Below are 19,515 nucleotides of genomic sequence, written 5' to 3'. Positions count from 1 at the left end.
ACCTGTCCATTGGATTCAGAACACCATCTTCAGTCATAAACAGAACAAGGTAGAGTATCAGCAACTGTTAGCAGAATTGGATTGCTTGAAGATTTGCAAATATTATGAAACTCTCGAAGTTGATGTTTTGGGCCACTATCACTGTTTCTGTATTAAAGTATAGTAGTGGTATCACGAATGCTCACACTGGAGTGGAGGCGGTAACTGAGGATGGTGGCATGCATGCATGGATGGAGACAAAATTGCAGGGTAGTGCTGGCTCCATAATGCAAGCATTAACCAGAGGGCCATAGCCCCTGGCCTCTGTTTCCACCTCCTATGTATGAAGTATAGATACATAGCTCATCTTTGAACCAATGCTGTAGCTATGGATCTGAGGGCAGTCTTACAGTACGAGTTATGTAGTGAAAATCATTTAAAATAGATGCTGAACCATAAACAAAGCAAGTGGCCCAATAACATTTTCTTCTACATGTATCGAAAGTGTTCAGTGTGTTGTAATGTATATCTAGCTAATACTTGTAAATCTTATTTTTCCTGGGCAAATCAGCAGAGCTGCCTGCCCAGTAATAATAAATAACTTGAATATCATTTGGCTTCTAGCTATATTCCAATGTTTGCAAGCAGCGTTGGAAGTGGGTCGGATGACCCGGGAAATCCGGGTCATTCGGGTCACTTTTTGGCCGGGTCGAGCGGGTCTCATCCGCGAAATAAATTATCCGGATGTGACCCGGATAATTAATTAGATCACGTGAACTTGAAATATGGCTTCTGGTCGAGCATAGGATTTGCGCGAAGGAGCGGCACTGTTGAACATTGCGTCTGAGCCGCCATCTGCTGGTATTCATTCTGAACCGTGTGATACCATATCGCCTCAAACTGTTACAAAACGTGTGGCGTCGGGAGAGTTGGTTCTTAAGATTATTAAACAAGAAGTCGAAGGGCAGTCGTGCTCGAGTCGTGCTTGGGACCAGTTTCGTCTTGTTTGGGATCCCGGCAGTGAAGAATAAGCAAGTACGTGGTGTTGCTTGTTGTAGTGTGTGAAAGTCCAGTCTTCTTTATAAAAGAATGGCAAATGGGGAAGAAAAATCACTCACTGTAGCATAGAGATATTATAAGCTGCAGTAAACAGCAGTATTGCACCCACATAGCTGGTTGTTGTGCTTTTAAACATTTTTTTTGTTAAAACAAATGTATATGCATGAGCCCCATCATAAAGATGGTAGGCTTCACAGCTGCATGGGGTATGGGTGGCTGGCTTTCTCACGACCAGGTCTGCTTCCAGGTTGAGAGGTCTGTCTTTGTGCCTTAGCCTACTAGCTATATGACAAGAACCTACTATCTTTGCTCCATCGTTGAATCACGTGATATCAGTCTTTCAATTTCAACTCAGTTGATGTACTGGTTCACCAGTGATTCATCGTTGAAATCACCTCTCATTTCTTGAGTAATCAGTATCCAGCAGTGGATTTAGTCAGATTTTTTGCACAAGTACACCTCACAACCAGTGGCGTAGCCAAGGGTGGGCATGGGCGGGCATTTGCCCAACCATCACAGTTTCTTGCCCAACCATCACAGGTAGCTTAAGATTCATGCCAGGATTCACAGCAGCACACAAAACAACCCAACTTTAATACTGTAAAGCGTAAACGTATACCTCATTTGTTGAATCATGACTTCAAAGAAGAGATCGAGATAGATGGTTTATCACGTGATCCATTACTCGGAAAATCCCTGAGGAAGTCCCTATAATTACAGTTCATGTAGCCGCACGTACCACGCTCCTTGGCGGTTTAAATTCGAAATTTATCGAACTGTATATCTAATTCACAGTGAGTGATAATCGTCAGTAGGATTCAGTGTGGATGGTGCTGGCAGCAAAAGATTTCGTTTCAGTGGACTTGTCACTAAGCGTATTTTTTTGATAAGGAAAGTACCGTATAGCCTAACTTACTGCTGATGAAAGAAAATGGGAAAACGTACTCTTCTAGATAACAATAATGGCATATGCAAATGGAGCTGGAAATGGAGGAAAGGTCACGTCATTATAAAGTGTCACGTGCACAATTTGTACTGATTAACCGAGTTGTGGTTTACACCAGATCCTTTACAATAAGTCTGGGACGAAGCTTTCTTGGCATGCCGATATTTGTGATAAGATTCAATATAGTTCATAAATTAGCGCCCCCGGTCTTCATTTGGGGCCATGTGGCGTTTACTTGAAAAAGCATTACATATCACTGGTGGTTGGTCTGTAAGCTATACTGCCAGTTGATTGTAGTAAATATGTGATAAACTGTTTACATTGTTGGTTCTTGTAGATCTAGGTTCAGCAGTTTGAAGTCACGTGATGCTCGACTAAGACGATTGGTGGATTCCTGCCCTACAAGTTTAATAGAATAGCATATAGTTAGTAAATGTTTGCATGCATGCAAGCAGCATTTGTTTACACTATAGCATAGGTAGGTGTAGGCCATGCGTGCATACACTTTTCGTTTTTCTTTGATAATGCCGTCTCACATAAAAGTGAGCGTGTTTCTCGTGTGTGTAGTTAACTAAGTTGATGTCATGCCCAACCATCAAATATTGGCTGGCTACGCCCCTGCTCACAACAACCGAAATTAAGCAATAAACATTTGTACTAATACCACAACTGGTAGGATTTCACCTTATTCTTCACCTTCCATGTGTGCTGAATCTCTTCTCACCTTCAAATAATGCTCAGTTCATTGAGTTTGACAGCATAGTGACTTGTGACACAGTAAAAATACTGGAAACCACCAACCAGTTCAAAATAAGAGGCGCCCCACTTTTCTAATTAACTGATCACGTGATACCTGCTACAAAGACGTTTTGGGGCTTAAATCAAGGAGATTTAGTGTGCCTTAGGAAATTTTATTGAAAATCGTGAGATCAGCAAGCGGTCATGATATGAAGGCTGAAATCGTGTGTCTCACATGCCACTGATAAAGGTGCAAACATGGTAGCTGCAACAAACTCCAAGTGTCACATTAATTGTGCATGCCACCGTTTGTCCACCTCTATCAATACAGGATGGGAAAGGTCTTGTGGGGAGAGCACTGAATTGTACTCATTGACCTTGAAGACATGACAACCACAGCAGAATGCCCTGATAATGAAACATCTACCAAGAAGGCAAAATATGACCCATTTGCTGAATATAGAAATGTGGCTTCCGGTACTTCTAAAAGTAGTGACCATGTATCAGATTTTGAAGCTGATGTTGATGCAGAGTTCCGACATTACAACTCTATAACTGTTGTAGATTTACAGCAGCCTGATGCTGTGAGGTCAGTGTTTGATCCGGGGACAGCAGAGCTTTAACTTTCCGATTTTGAGTTGTTTGGCACGGCAAGTGTTAGTCATACCAGCATCTAGTGCTGAGTCTGAGAGGCATTTTAGTGGGGCAGGATGTATTGCATGGAAAGATAGGAACCGCCTAAAGGATGATGCTGTGGAATCCACTGTTGTCTTTTATGAAGCTGTTAGAAAAGGGATAATCTAACTGTACATGGACAAGACCTTATCAATTTTAATGATTTTTGTACAATCAATTAGTAAATTACAGATTTTCAATTGTATCTTAATTTATGTCTCATTTTACAATACAATTAAAAATATAAAAACTATCATTTGGGTCAGAAGTGGGTCACATCCACATTGGTTTGTGGGTCGAGTGGGTCAACAGGTGTGACCCACTTCCAACGCTGTTTGCAAGCATAGCTACATACATAGATTGGGTTGTAAACCATCTGATGAACTATTGATAACTGCATGCTGGCAATACATATAGCTTAAGGTAGTGGAGAGTCAGTTATCCGAACCCTGATTATCTGAACACCAAAGTGAATGCTAAATTAGAGTATTGTTTTTCAAGCACACTTTATGTAACAACTTTAAACAGGCTGTAGGATCAGCTGTCTTACAGACCTTCAGCACTTGTGCTGTAAAGCCTTAATAAATAAACAAATAAAAAGCCAGTATGATTTGTTAGAGTAATTGCACTCTTGATTATAAGCGCCGTGACTTCATAATGCGCTTTAATTGGAACAATGAGAAAAATGTACCGAATTATCAGAGTTGGATGCTTTACCGCCACGATTCTTATTTTGCTAGTTCTTTTGCACTATTACTTTTTGCCAGGTAACGAAGGTAAGTTAATATATATATATTCTCTGAAGCGCCAGTCACGTACTCGAGCAGTCACTGTATCCACTGCGAATCCCACTGCTTGGAATCCTGGGAGCAAAATCAAATCAAGCAATCGATTTGCTTTCTTAAAGTGGATCAAACAATCAATGTGCTTTCTTGAAGTGAGTCAATCGATCAAGATATCCGTCGATCGTTTTTCCGAAACTTATGCTACGCGAAATTTTACGAAGTGACTATCAAAGTGATCAAGGCTGTAGACTATAGTAGGTGGATCAAGTGATCAAGGTTACGATCAAAAGCTTTGATCCTGGATTCAGCTAGCAGTGTGAAAGTGACTGCCTCTTGTGATTTGATTCAGCTCTGCATTGTGCTTTACTTTGTACATGTAGGTACCTCAGGATGGCAGATCTCCTTTGACAAGTCACCAGAAACTAATACCTTTCTGATATGGCCACTACCCAGACACACCTCAGCATTAACCAGTGAAGAAGTGTCCATGTATATTGGTAGTAACGTGAAGTTTAAAGTTAACATAACTTCTAAGGTCCTTCAGACTGCAGTTGAGAAATATAAATTATTACTTAGTATTGGCGACCACAGCCAGTGTACCCACAAGGCTGTTGAACTGAACACTATCAATGTTCTTGTATCAGATGATAGTGAAGATCTCAATAGTGATAGAAAATACGAGGTCATAGTCAGTAGTGAGATTAAAGAAGTCACCATTATTGCCAATTCACCATTTGGTGCCATGTAAGTTAATGTGTTTGTGTGGCATGTACACGTGCACTGTGATTGTATGCTAGTGTGTACATGTGTCTGCAGGTGTCATAGTTTGCATGCAGTACATGCATAGTTAAGGTCAGGGTTCTCTCCTTGAAAACCAACAACTATAGGATCCAATTAAAGATCACGCTTTAGTACAGGATGGAAAGCCTTTGCCTCCACGGACCACATTCCTGCTATTGTCTGTTGCCTAGTGCCTACTACTCTCCTTACCTGGCCAAATAAATAGGTTTGTAGATGGGTTACTCTTTGCTAGGTGAGCTCTGTGGAGGGTTGGGAACAAGGATCCTCTAAGAAGTTTAGGTACGTGCATGCAGGGGCGTAGCCAGGCTTTTGGTGATGCCAGGGCCTAGCTGTAACCTCAAGACCAAAAAGTTACTACCTACTGACAGAATTTCTATGAGGGTATCCAGGATTTTCTTGGAGGTGTCAGATGTCAAGTAGAATGTTTGGGTTGAAGACCTAGGTGCTTCCCCCTAGACCACGTCTGAACGAAAATGATCCTTAGGCAGCAACATTAAAGGTGCCGTTTGTGCATGTAGCTAGCTAAAACCTACACACTGCTGTTTATGCAGCTTATAGAAACTATAAACCTATTGTAGCTAGCTTATACTAACTTAATCTTCACTTCCAGACAGCCAACTTCAATTTTTCTAACACGGGAACCTCCACACTCGAGTCCCTTAGTTGGCAATACTTCTTCCAGGTATACATGATTCTCGGTCGGTCCTCCTGTTGATGGTCAGTAGACTTGGCTTGTACTCCAATATATTCAAGACATCACGTGCCCGAAACATGTGACAAACAAACCATTCATCAGATAAATATACATTAACTGTTCACAGTTTGTGCTCACCTGACACATGTATAACACGACCACTCGAGTTTGTCGTAGCTGCTGCCTTGTAGTATGTCTGCCTCAATCAGTCAACAGTCCTTTGCCATTTCCACCATGAATCACGTGCACTACTGATCACGTGATGCAGTAGATCTCGATGATTTGCAATAGTTCAGCATTAATGCAATGCGACCCTCAAGAGTAGTACAGAGAAGTGCTAGTGTGCAAAGTAACAACCAGGGAGCTCCTGGGTTGTAAGATTTGATGTGATTTTTAGTTTTAAAGAATTCTGCCGGGGGGGGGGGGGGGGGGGGGGGTCGTCCGAACCATATTCCGAACACCCCCGGCTACGCCCCTAATCTCCCCTCCACTAACTACACCTCCTTATTTATAACTACATCTACACTGCTCTGAATACTGTGACTGATTTATTAGAGTATCTCGATCTGACTGCTCTATTAGAGTATCTCAAATTATTGATGCCTGAGCCTGGGCCCGGGTGGCCCGGGTTCTGGCTATGCCCCTGTGTGCATGTGCACACACTACTGCACAAATTTGCATATCTACTGTACATGAATTATTAGTGCATTGCATAGATGAATTCAAATAACCCAGTTCATGTGCTGCTACTGCTGGAGTGTGTTTGTGTGTTGTGTGTGTGTTTAGGTGTGTTGTACACATAAATTACAAATGTGTGTTTATAGGGTGGGGTCATTGCTGCATAGAGAAATAGCACCTATGAGCATTGCAGAAAGATCAGTTATTGTATTTATTGTTACTGTCGAAAGGAGATGATGTATATTTAGCATAGTTGAATATTTTACAAGGGTCATTTAGTCAACTTTTTGCTCTTAACTAAAACTGCAACTCTAATAGAACACACATTGTGCACTCTTAATTTGTGTTGCTTGCATTTTAGTTATGGATTGGAGACCATTTCACAATTATTCTTCAACCACTCTTGTATTTCATACTCACAAGTTCACATCAAGGATTACCCCATGTATAGACATCGTGGCTTGTTGCTAGATGCTGGGTGAGTAGTATTTTTATCAATTAATCTATTTATTAATTGAAAAGAGATGGGGTTTTAAGTTTCTAAAATTAATTTTTGAAACGGGGTGATTTTTGCAAACCAGATTACCTTTGTGATCGTAATTTTGGGGTAGTGTATATTGAAACTGCCAAAATACTCTCTATTAGAATTACGTATGTATTATTAGTATCTGTATAATGTGGATACAAACTCATTTGATGCTCTTAACTATCATTATATGGATGCTCTTATATTTTCTTTCAGACGAAGATTTGCTCCTAAAGAATTAGTGTTTGCTCTGTTAGACTCACTGAGTTACCTTAAGATGAATGTGTTTCATTTTCACCTCAGTGACTATTGCAGATACAGTGTAGAGAGTGAAGTGTAAGTGTTGTAATAAACTAGCATTTTATAAAAAATAATTTAAAAATGAAGTAGGGATCTATGCAAAATATAAAGTAGTAGAAAAAGAGATGAATGATGATATTACAACATAGCTCAGTGGGAAAGTCCCTACTTTGGCATTGTGCAAAATACTTGTTATAGCTAATGTGCATGCCAAAGTAGGGACTTTCCCACTGAGCTATGCTGTAATATCATCATTCATCTCTTGTTTCACTACTTTTTATTGCATAGATCCCTACTTCATTTTTAAATTAAGAATTTAAAAAAAATACTAGTTTGTTTAGTTTTTGTTGTAACACAGCTAGCTACAATGTAACTTGTGACTGCTGTATTAGAGTGACTGTTGTATAGAGTATATATCTTGAGTCAGCCAAGGGGTGTGCAGCTAGCTAGACCAATAAGTTGTGAGGTCATCATGTTTACTGTTAAGTAAACAGTTGGATTGTTAAGCAGGTGTGGTCTCCATCCTCTATCGCTATTAGTCCATCTAGATCTTTAATTGAAAGCTGTGGTCGCATACCTATCGTGAACGGGATACCAATCGCGAACTTGCAGATATCTAGCTAGTATGTTTCTTATAGTAGCACCGGGACTGAAGTGCTTCTGAAATCCAGCTCTGAAATAAATAAATTCTGTGATGTCTATATATGCTGCTGAAAGAAAGTGTTGATACAGAAAATTAATGCCTCAGTATGGTTTCATGGATGAAGAAGAAGACAAACAGCCTGATTGAAGATAAAAGAAAAGACAAGGCGCAGAGGGCCTACACTCGTCAGAACCCCAAAAGGCACATCCCAGTGGTGAGTTTGTTATTGTGGTGTAAAATGGTGGCCGTGCACTGCTTCGTTTGGCCTCTAGGCTTGCGAATGTGGTCAGTGAGGCAGTGAGGCAGTGAAGCAGACTAAATTTTGAGTTTTGACAATTTAAAAAATCTTTATCCGCTCACTGGTAAGTGTTTTCTTGTTTTCAATGCTGTGTTACATGTTAGATTGACTAATATTATTCTACAAAGGTGATTCTTGTCTCTTAATATTTCTCTAGGATGATATTTAAAGGAGGAAATATTGGCGGCGCACGTCACTTTTGGGCAATCCCTACTTAAACAGTACTACTGTACTGTTTAATAGTAATGAAACCTGCCTATGTGAGCACCTTAAGGGATACACTGTACATTCATTTCAGGTTTCCCCAGCTCACTGGTCACCTAAAACCTGGTCAGTTTTATACAAAGAAAGATATCAGAGATATTATAGAGTATGCAAGACACAGAGGAATAAGAGTTATCCCAGAAATTGAACTACCGTAAGTCTGTAAGTTTATACTAGTTGTTTAGTGAATTATTTTTGAGGGGAAAATTATTCATGAATCACTGTTACCAACAGCCTATTATAGTATATTGAATGCATGCCGCAATTCATAATTAAAAATTGTGAAAAAATTAAAAATAATCTGTAACTAACTGTAGATTTAAGGTTCTAGTGCATTTGCCCATGTTTACTGCATACAGTATAGTCCTAGCTATTCTTAATTTTACATGAGGAATGTACTTTGGTATTAAAATGCCTGTTGTGGTACCTGCTTTATGTATGTGTGTGTTTTATGCAGTGGACATGCCAAGGGACTTAGCCCACTTGCTGGTGAGCATATTGAGTTCTGCAACTATGACAATAGACAGATCTACAATGACCCTGAGGTGGGTAGAGCCATAGATAAGTATAACGTTCACCTTTAGCTCACTGAACTGACAGCTTATAGTGTGTAAGATGTACATTTGAGTTACCTATATTGAAGCAATGCAGAATACTCTTTCACTTGTCCCAGGCGTGTATTCTTGTAAACGTTTTTGTCTGTTATTTGAAGGGAAAGAGTTTGAAGACTTTGAAAAAACTGATTGATGAGTTAGTCAGTTTATTTCCAGACCAATACTTTCACATGGGAAGTGATGAGACTGAAGTTATTGATAGATGTACTCTAGAAGGTCTGTTGCTATAGTGATACATACACATCGCTTTGTAGCTATGTATTAATTGGTTAATAGATTGCTCAAATACAGGTACACTGTAGTTGCATTGTCTTTAGTAATTGTTTAGCTGAAAGATGTATTCTAGACACAGTTCTGGAGGAGTTTTCTTTGTTTTTCAGAACTAGCTATAGTAAATCCTCACTTATCTGAACCTCAGTTATCCAGACACCAAAAAAGACTGTTCTATTAGAGTATTTTGTCATTACCCTTCTATTACAGTAAATGACTGTACTATCAGAGTAATTGAAAGAAGCTAGTGCTGTGCGTATAAATCAGTGGGCTTCAGTTATCTGAACAATTTCACTTATCCAGTGTAGTTCCTTTAAACATGAAGACAATTACTGACATTTTCTCTAATAGAACAGTTGTGAAAACTGTTTCACCGATGTTTTCATAACCCAAATGCTTAAAGATTGTAACATACTCATAGAAGAGGGGAGTGGGAGTTGCTGGAAGACCCACTTCAATGTCAGTGGAATGGTCTTTATTTACTCACTACTTTAGATTGAGATAGTGAGATACTCTAATAGAGCATTCAACTCACTCCAATAAAACAGTCAGGTACTTATAATTAATGAATAATGAGTTACCTTCCTGCATTGGCATTGCAGATTTGAAACATGTATTTAACAATAAGTGGCCTTAGCTCCCATCAAGGATAATTTTTATAATTTTTTTTATGTAGCTAGTATATACTGTTTTGTCACAGGTACCGCTGCAATGGAGAAGGAGATTGCTGAGTACATATTATCCCTTGGCAAGATTCCTATTGGTTGGGAGGAGGCATTATTTAAGAGCAATGTTGTGAGTATTTTACCTGCCTATTGGTAGTAATAAGCTATACAAGGTTTGTTTAATAGGAGGTCCCAGGAATGGCATACCAAGCATGGTATAGTTATAGTGCTGCAGACATTGTAAGAAAAGGCTATGAAAGGTACAAACATGCTAGTTAATTTGTGACATGGTTACCTATCTATTATTTTTAAAATGCAGCACATGTTTCAAGGGTTGTGTATTTTGTGAGTATTCTTAAAAATTTTCATCCTTATAATCAGCAATACTGATATGTGTGATTCTCTGTAGAATCTTGACAATCCTGCTAAATACTGTAGTTTATGTTCCTCAAAATTTGGGTGGTGTATCCTCAGTTATCCGTACACTTTTGTTTCCAAAAGTGTTCAGAAAAGTGAATTTGATTAATAAAGCCCATTGATATACCATATAGTAGTATGTCTGGCATGTTCCTTTTAGGGTTCTGATGAGTAACTACTCTTTATGCCTTGCCTTTCCTTTATTTAGGGGGGCAGTTGCCATGCTTAAGTCCAACTAGATCATGTTCAGCTACAAGTATCTACTACATAAGTCTTACAGTAGTGTAAGCACTTCAAATAATTTGTGGCATCTAATGTAAATTAATGCTTTGATAATTGCATGTGGTTTCAATGTACAAAGAAGATGATGTCCAGCATGACAAATTACATTGCACACTCTATTAATGATCTAGCATGGGAAAACAAGCCATGGTGGCCACGCCCCTTGAAATATCACATCTCAACTTTAACATTAAACACAAATGGCATGCCAATGTAGGAATTTTTTCCCCAGAGCTAAATTGTATTATGATCATTCATATCACTTGTTGCACTACTTTTTATTTTTTCTCCACTGAGGTCTTTGAATAGAGTATACATTTGCATGTACTCCAATAGAACACACACACTAGCAGTGAAATAGTCTAAATGAACAAATGTTCAGATAATGAGGTGTTTGGATACCTGAGGGTTTGGATATGTAACTAAGGATGCACTGTGTATGTTATGTTGTGGTAGCTCTTTTTTCTGCTATTTCAGTATAGAGTCACAATATTACTACTTTTACATGGATGTCGTACGTGATGAAAACCTGATACCTTGGCGCAGTATAGCTTTTGAGGTACATATCTCTTATGTATGTATGTGTTTCATGCATTGGAACATTATTTGTATTATGAAGTAGGGATTTGTTCATGTATACAATCTGTCTCTTGTTTCACTACTTTTTGGTAGGCCTGCGTAAAATATGCCAGCGTAATAAAAAGCATAATAGGGTGGAGTGCTATGCCAGTATAATGCTGGCATATTAAGTGGATGTTTCAAACTATGGAGCTTAGTAGGCCAGTTTCATGTAAGGCCTTAGGACTGCAATTATTGTTAATTGTCTATTACATAACCACTGGATGCTGTGGATGCCCATAAAAATGTATTGAAGCCTTTGGGAAAACGATGATAAACTGACAGTAAAATTTTGGTTACTTAAAAAGTATACAGTATATCCTACTTGGAAAGAAACTACATTGATTTCTCTTTTGTTTTGTGGTTGTCCGCTGTGAATAGGATGAAGGACGCTTAAGTTATAGGGCGGTGAAGTTAGAAACGTTACCAGACAAGGCTTTCCACAGTTAATATTTGTAAGTTCAGAGTCAGAAAATCACGCAGGAACTCCAACAAAAGCCTTTATTGTGAATCACTTCACAGGAAAATGCTGAATCAACACAATGGGCCAACTAAGTTTATAGCATGTTCAGGGAGCCCAGATACATTATCCAGGTGATTGTAAGATTTGTTCTTGTACTGTATGTCTGGTAAACAAGGATAACAAGCAGCTGCTTGTGTGTTTCGTCTCAAGAAAACATTTTCATCACGTATTCTAACCTTTATTGGCTCATAACCCACTAGTGGCTTAGCGTATTTACAGCAGACAAACACCACAGGGCGTCTTAGAAATCAATGTAGTTTATAGTGCTGCTTTAAAAGCTTGGATATTTCCATAAGATTCTATGTGACAATAGATTTTGTGTCCATGGTTGTCCGTTTCCCAATGGTTTCTGTACATTTTTACGACTAACCACAGCATTCAGTGGTTGCATAACCACAATTAAAAGATCAATTAAAATGCTTTCCCTTACATGAAGCTGGCCTATTCCATGAAAATAGATTGATACTCCCTAATAAAGCACTTAGTGGAAACTGCAATAAAGCATTGTACATAGCTCCATAAATTACTCTCTAATAGAACAGTCACTTTGTAGTGAAATACTCTAACAAGTACACAAAAAAATTGGAATTTTCAACTAGAGTAGAGACCATAACACATTGATAAAAGTACTGAAACAAGCTGGAGTAGTGCACGATATTAAATCACAGTATAACAATAAGAAGTGTTACAACCCTACTATGCATTTCATTATGGTATCTTGAGCATAGTAGGGATGTAACACTTCTTATTGTTTTAATTTTGTGCACTACTCCAGCTTGTTTTAGTACTTTTTATTGATGTGTTATGGTCCCTATTCTAGTTGAAAATTCCAACTTTCTTTGTGTACTTGTTTGTTAACATTTTTTGTAAAATAAAACTGGTGAACCCACGCATACCGCATCAAATGGCACCATGTACCCCAGCTACAAATTATCATCTGAAAAGTGAAGTATCCATTTCGCTTCGTTGTCAGCTATATTCAACCTGTTACACACACAGCATTATGAATCAAGAACTGTTTGAAAAGCACCTCTGCAATCAAAGTAGCCACTATGAAAAACACGAATGATTTCCGTTACGAAGGGAAGCCATCACATGCTACCACCAAATTGACACTTTTCGCTGTCAGAAAAGATGAATGGGACACAAAGGAGGACACTGGTAAGTCCATGAAGAATGTACATACTGTGGTATGCCAAAAAGCACCTCTTGGGCTGAAGTGACGTCAAAACCCTTAGCCTTAGCTGTTATTGAGTTAAGGAATCAGTCAGGCAGTCAGTCAGCCGCTAGAAAATTCCATTTAATAATTAAAAAAAAAATTTTATAGCAACTTGTTGAAAGCGTTGCGGGTTGATCTGAAGGCTTGATTGGGCTTAGTTTTACCTAACCAATACTGCTTCATCGTTGTTAGGGAAAAGTGAGGCTGGTTTTTGGGTGATGTTTTTCATGGACCATGCCCGGACCATGCCCGCACCTTTGTGGTCCCTACTATACAGTACTATTGTACTGTATGATAGAGCATTCATTGATTAAAATGTTCCAAGACAGTGACAGACCAACATACCCCCCACCCCCACAAAATATCTAGTAATCCAACATCAAGATACTCTAATAGAGCAGTCAGTAAAACACTCTAATAGAACAGTCACCACACCAAACACTATTGAATATTGAGAATCCTTCATAGTTGAAAATTAGCATCTGCAGCACAATTCCATGCATGGGCACACTTAGCCTGCTAAGAACATTTGCTACAGATGGTCTTGTGTTTGCCATTCTTTAGGCTCATATATAGCTAGCTGAACTACTCACTTATCCCTATTCAACTCTTGATCAATGTAGTTCACTTAGAAAGCGGTATGATGTAGACATTTGTGTATAAAACCACTCTACATCAAAATTTTCACTCTTTAGACACATTATGAAATACCTTTAGCTTCTGGGGTGTGTGTACCCCAGACTCCCTGCTTCATATACCTACTACCCTCTTTCCAAATCCTGGATCCACCCCTGCAAGATAATTGTAAGAAATGTCGATAACCCAGGAGCATATTGCAAGCATAATGGGAACACTGAAGAGCATAATAGGTGAAAAATTTGGGAAATTCCTGAAAGCATTTTGGGCAAAACTTTGAGCATATTTGACTCAGGCCTACTTTTTGGGAAACGGATTCCAACGGTACTTCATTTTTCATTTAACATTTAAATACACTAGCTATGCTTTGTTGTGATATCAGGGGTGTAGGCACGTAGGTACGAGGTTTCCAAGGGTCTCACGAAATCCCCTAGGTTTCTAAGTTTACAGCAGGAACCTAGCACATCATATGGCAGTACAAAAGTGAGTGAGTAACAACATGCAGCACAGCACACAACAACTTATATAGATTCATCTTTCAGGGATCTGCAGAGGGGATATGAACCCTCTTGAAAGTGTTTATAAAACAAGATCAAAATATTCTAATAGAGCATTCATCAAACAGTATGGTAGTACCATTGAAGTAGGGTTCCCCCTAAAAAATTTAAAAATGAAGTAGGCATCTATGCAATAAAAAGTTGTGAAACAAGAGATGAATAATGGTATTACAGCATAGCTCGGTGGGAAAGTCCCTATGTTCAATGCCAAAGTAGGAACTTCCCACTGAGCTATGCTGTAATACCATCATTCATCTCTGGTTTCACTACTTTTTATTGCATATATCCCTAATAATTATTTATTTTTAAATTACCAATTTTTAAAAATACTAGTATAATGTTGACTGTTGAATTGAATTTTTCATTTCCATTGGGAAAAGACCAGACATGTAACATTGATTGACTCTATCCGTTCCCTTTCATCGTAGCATAATTGCTTCAAATAATTTTGTGGTGTTTAAATATGTGCCTGTGAGGAAATACTAATATTCCATGTCAGTACTTTCCTCACAGGCACATATTTATACTAGTCCACACAAAATGTGAAAAAGTGGAAAGCCTGGGTGAAAAAGTTGTGAAATCAAAGGTAGCGCCAAGAAATGGCTGCAATGATGTTAATGCTAATAAACTCTGTGCATTGTTAAAGTTTATTAGCATTATCATCATTGCAGCCATTTCTCAGCCGCCACCTTTGATTTCACACCTTTTCCACCCATACGTTTTAAGGCCGCACCACTTTTTCACAGCTTGGCTGTTTTTGTGTGGATTTCACTTCTTTTTGTACTTTATAAGGCCCCAAAACCAGCCTGTGGCTGACTTTGGGGTTGTTTTCTATACAGACACAATGATGATTATTGAAGACAGACTTATAAATGTATTGTATTGCATGCGTCACTACAATATTTGGTAATATTATTGTACTACTCTAATAGAGTGTACGTTTTTTGAGAAAAACATACATAGAATGTTCTAGAACAATCCAACACTTCTATTGATTGAAATTACAAATGTTTATTTATAAGCAGACTTAAACTAGAATTTTCATATATAAAGTAGAAATTAAGTGAGGTGATCAGCCAAGATAGGAGCGGTTCAGTGGTTAAGGATGCAGGCGTTAGGTATGGAAGTCCCTTGTTTGATCTCTGGTAAGTTTTTTCCCCGACATTTTTGTGCACCTTACCGTGACTGCTTTATTAGAGTATCTTGATCCTGTGATTTTACACTTGTTTGGTTTTTGCTTTATAACTTTGTAACTGGAACTCTATTGCTTTTCAAGCTATCAAAAGGTGCTGTTACAATGATCAGCCTATCTACACACCAGTTTTCAAGTTATTCCATACTCGGTTTACCCTGTAACTATGACAGAAGTTTGGTCTTTTTATACGTGAATAAATCCTCATAACTCCTCGGGTATTCATCAGATTCACAGCAAATGTGGTACGTACATTCACCCTTATACGCTCTTCATTTGTGCCAAAGATCAAGGTAAGCGAGTTATGTGTTTGCATTTTATAATAATTTTTGCAAAGTGTGTGAAAATAAATTGAAGCCCCTATAGCCTCCCTACAGGTTAAGAAGAAAAACGAAGAAATTAAATTGAAACTTTGAATGCTCATATCTTGCAAACAGCTGGTGTGAATTTATTCAGCATTTGCTGTGTGGCCTACCCTACCTGGTGGACAGCTATAATGCAAAAATGGTGTGCTTTGGAGAAGGGGCCATGGAGCTATGCATGTGTAAAAAGGCTGTTTTCTTTTTTCCTGTCAATATACTCATGGTGAATGCCTACTACAGGCAGTGTTATAGGTCACTTGTGTCCATGCAAAGTATAAATTTGTCTGGACAAGTTTGGATTTCTCAGGACATTTTGTCCTGGCGCTCAAGAATTCTTATCAGGAGTACTGAGAGGGCAAGCGTTTGTTAGAACCCAAAAAGGTACATGTGACATGCACACGAGTTTGTTTTTGTGGTGTGAAATGGTGTTGTATTCTTCGGCCTCTACCTAACCTTGTGACTATGGCCAGGCAGGTGCTTCTGTAAGGATTTACTAAGGTATAATACTAGATTTGATGTTTTACTTAAGACTCTTCCATTTTCTATTGCATGATTTTTTAATGGGGTGGGGAAGGGGGTTAGTTTTGGAAGATCCCTGCTATACAGTACTACCATACCGTGCAACTACAAGGAGAAACTAGAATTCAAGTAGGAGTCATAGAAATATAGCATAATAAAACAAGACCTACACCTGCTGCTATGTACTGGACATCTTATCCCTACTTCATTCTTATAGCTAGTCAATAGTATAGCCATGACTGAAGTAGGATTATACGTCCACTAGTATACAGAGGCATATCCAGGATTTTTCCTAGGTATTTTTTCTAGATTTGGTGTTGAGTTATTAATGCAGGGGTCTGGGGATGTAGCCCCCAGCCACTGACAAATTGAAATATTCAAAATTTATTAGCTTACGTTCTATGAAAAATACATATAATTATGTTATTTTCAATATAGTTATGCTTAGTTTCCTAGTTCCCTTAAAGTCCTAGCAATTATGGTATATGGCTGGTCAGGAGTATTTAAGTAATCCAAATTCTCCAATTAAAAACTCAATATTTTTGATTTACTTTCAAGCTAGTTTTGCATTTACATTATTTATATACCCACAGTTCATTATGAATATCTATTAAGGTACAGCTGTAGTTTTGTCTGTTCTATTAGAATACATCTGACTACTCTTAGAGTATGTTGATCTTCATTTCATTAATGTTTTCCCTTGTAGTTAAATTCATACTCTTGTTGTTAAATTTCCTAATAATAGTGCTCTGCTCTATTCCCATTTTTCTGTATATTTGTGCAGCCAGTTTAGTGTTCCTGCTGTAAGCCTACAAGTTTAAATTTCAAAGTGGGTTTCCTGACCCAGGAACCCCCCTAAATATGCCTCTGAGTATAGCTGCAGGGCCACAACCTGGGGGGCTGGAGCCCCCCTTGCAATTTTCTGATTGTAAATTGCAAAAAGATCGAGATACTCTAATAGAGCAGTCAATTACTCGAATAAAGCAGTCACAGTATTCATAGAGGCAGTGTAGCAAACTATATGTATTTTATCAGTGATACAATCTGTATTTGGTGGAGGGCAGTCATTCTTAGTAGGTGTCAACCTTTTTTTTTTTTTTTTTGCTCTTTAACAACAGTGTACCCTACTAAACCGAGAGGCTAGAGCCCCCCAATCTAAAATATCTTGCTACGCCTATGAGGGGTAGATGTTTCATTGCTTTTCATGAGCTCTACTCATATTTAAAATTCCTAACTACTTGTTTGATTACTTTTTGTTGCATAATTTTGACTGGTGAACTTGCGCATACCGCATCAAAGGATAGAATGGCAGCCGACATATCATAGAACAAATTTTGTGTGTGAACCTGTGCCCCAATTATTAAGCAAAGTGGCCATTCTGCTTTGTTTTCAGCTATGTTCCACCCATTACACAGGGTAGCAAACAAAGGACAACAATTATGGGAATGCCTCTATAGTCACAATGGAAATTACTGATGGTCTGTGTTATAAGTGTGGCAAGAATTTAAGCCGTTACACACTACCCATGAATCATCGCCTATGTGATAGTAGAGAAAGAAATGCGACACAAAAGAGGACAAAGGTAATTCCATGCTGCATCCATTGTAGCTGCTGCAGAAGGCAAAAAGACACTTAATGTAAAATTTCATAGAAATTGTTGGGGCTGCTCCAAAGGAATTTTTGGGGTTGATTATTCCTAACCAATACTGCCAAGCTGGCGTGTAGTAAGATTTGGGTGATATTTTAGCCCAAACCTTCATCACCTCTACTATACTATGATTTTTGTTGTGTTGGTCTCTGTTGATAGTTAAGGTATATCTATAGGCAATAAAATGATCAGGGATTGAAATTGTCATTTGTGATGTGTTTGTGTTAAAGTATCCCCACGACGAGAAGTATTTGGGTGGTGAGCTGGCTATGTGGACGGATCAGTATTGTGAAAATTACCAGTGCTGGAATGACAAGTCTCCAAAGTGGACTCCAAGAGCTGATTGGATGTTCCAACAGGAATATGACAAAGAGTATGTCAGGTCTATCCTTGGAATGGTATGTTGTGTGATATGTGATGTGAATTGTCAGTAATGATTATTGCTGCATTATTGTGAAGGTTTGGCCTAGAGGCATTCCAGCTGCTGGCTCATTCTGGAATTACAAAATCGCACTTCAGCCAGGTGGTCTATTGTACGAGTCCCTGATAAAACACATCCATCAGGTATGAGTGTTGTCCTGTGAGAAACAAATTGTTGGTAACTAGAAATTTTTCATTCAAAGCATGTATATAATACAATGCATGTTTAATAATCATTGATCACTAATTAATTGATGTATTTCCACCATTAGGTAATGTTATCAAGAGGAGTTCAAGCTTGTCCTTTAGGATGTTCATGTAGTGAAGTTATGAGATGTGGTGTAAAGTATAACAACTAAGATAACAGATTGTTAACTCTGTACCATGTATATAGCAATGAAGTTGTAGTCACTGTGTTTTTAAGTATTATATAGTTTTGTACACTGGTACTGTTTATAAGCAACACAATTAATAAAGCTATATTACAGTGGAACCTGCTGGTCACTTTGGGCCACAATTTCTTGGCCTTTCATATGCTGGTGGTTGCTTTATACAGTCGGGCTAGTGTATATAGGAATGATTGTAAGTAAGTTACAATAGTTGCATAGTATAACTAGCAATCATGCTTTTAAAAGCAAGGGTACTCTTCTATTTTTGCTTCAGACATACTACAGCCACCTTAAGCAGATACATTCTGTGTACTGTTGTTCTGTGTTAATCAGCTTGAGTAACTGACAGAACAATAGTTGAAACTGAGCTGAAATGGTTGCAGAATTATTATTAGGAAGTATACATATATACAGTTCTCTTTCCTTAATTGCTAAGGAAAATCTGCATGACTATTATAAATAATTACAAAAAGTGTTACCAAAAGTTACCAAGCAAGCATAAGAACTGGTAACTAACATACTAGTTATACCTTTAAAAAGTAACTGGATGGTATAAAAGTAACAAGTGACTAATAGTTACTTTTCTGAGTTAACTATTCAACTCTGAACTCTGCTTGTTTGTAGCTAAACACTTTACTAGATGACTTTTGAATGTTCTCTGCACTATTAGAGTATCACTATCCTAAAAGATTTGCCCTTAGCTTGAACAAAATTTCATTGCTGGCATTTGAATTTGAAAATTCTATGAAAAAATGAGAATTCATTGGTAAAGTTTCAATGGGTTTTGTTCATAGGTAT

At 38.2% G+C, this 19,515-nt stretch overlaps 1 protein-coding gene across 1 annotated transcript; it reads left to right on the top strand.

Annotated features, from left to right (window-relative positions):
- The first annotated feature begins 756 nt into the window (after positions 1-756).
- Positions 757-18,815, top strand: LOC136255812 (beta-hexosaminidase subunit B2-like). Its single transcript, XM_066048707.1, has 13 exons — positions 757-4,173; positions 4,563-4,926; positions 6,717-6,833; positions 7,098-7,217; positions 8,421-8,540; positions 8,844-8,931; positions 9,099-9,216; positions 9,971-10,065; positions 10,122-10,195; positions 11,112-11,193; positions 18,139-18,306; positions 18,368-18,472; positions 18,601-18,815. Exons 1-13 carry the CDS (start codon positions 4,074-4,076, stop codon positions 18,685-18,687), a joined length of 1,638 nt encoding a protein of 545 aa, XP_065904779.1. The 5' UTR covers positions 757-4,073; the 3' UTR covers positions 18,688-18,815.
- Positions 18,816-19,515: the final 700 nt, after the last annotated feature.

This window comes from Dysidea avara, chromosome 5 (assembly GCF_963678975.1).
Source record: "Dysidea avara chromosome 5, odDysAvar1.4, whole genome shotgun sequence".
Classification (NCBI taxonomy): domain Eukaryota; kingdom Metazoa; phylum Porifera; class Demospongiae; order Dictyoceratida; family Dysideidae; genus Dysidea; species Dysidea avara.
This window is presented reverse-complemented; position numbering and strand designations above follow the sequence as displayed.

Coding starts and splice junctions, on each gene's coding strand:
- LOC136255812 (XM_066048707.1), top strand. CDS start 4,074: ATGAGAAAAATGTACCGAATTATCAGAGTTGGATGCTTTACCGCCACG. Junction 8,541..8,843: donor ATCCCAGAAATTGAACTACC/GTAAGTCTGTAA, acceptor TGTTTTATGCAG/TGGACATGCCAAGGGACTTA. Junction 18,473..18,600: donor TGATAAAACACATCCATCAG/GTATGAGTGTTG, acceptor TTCCACCATTAG/GTAATGTTATCAAGAGGAGT.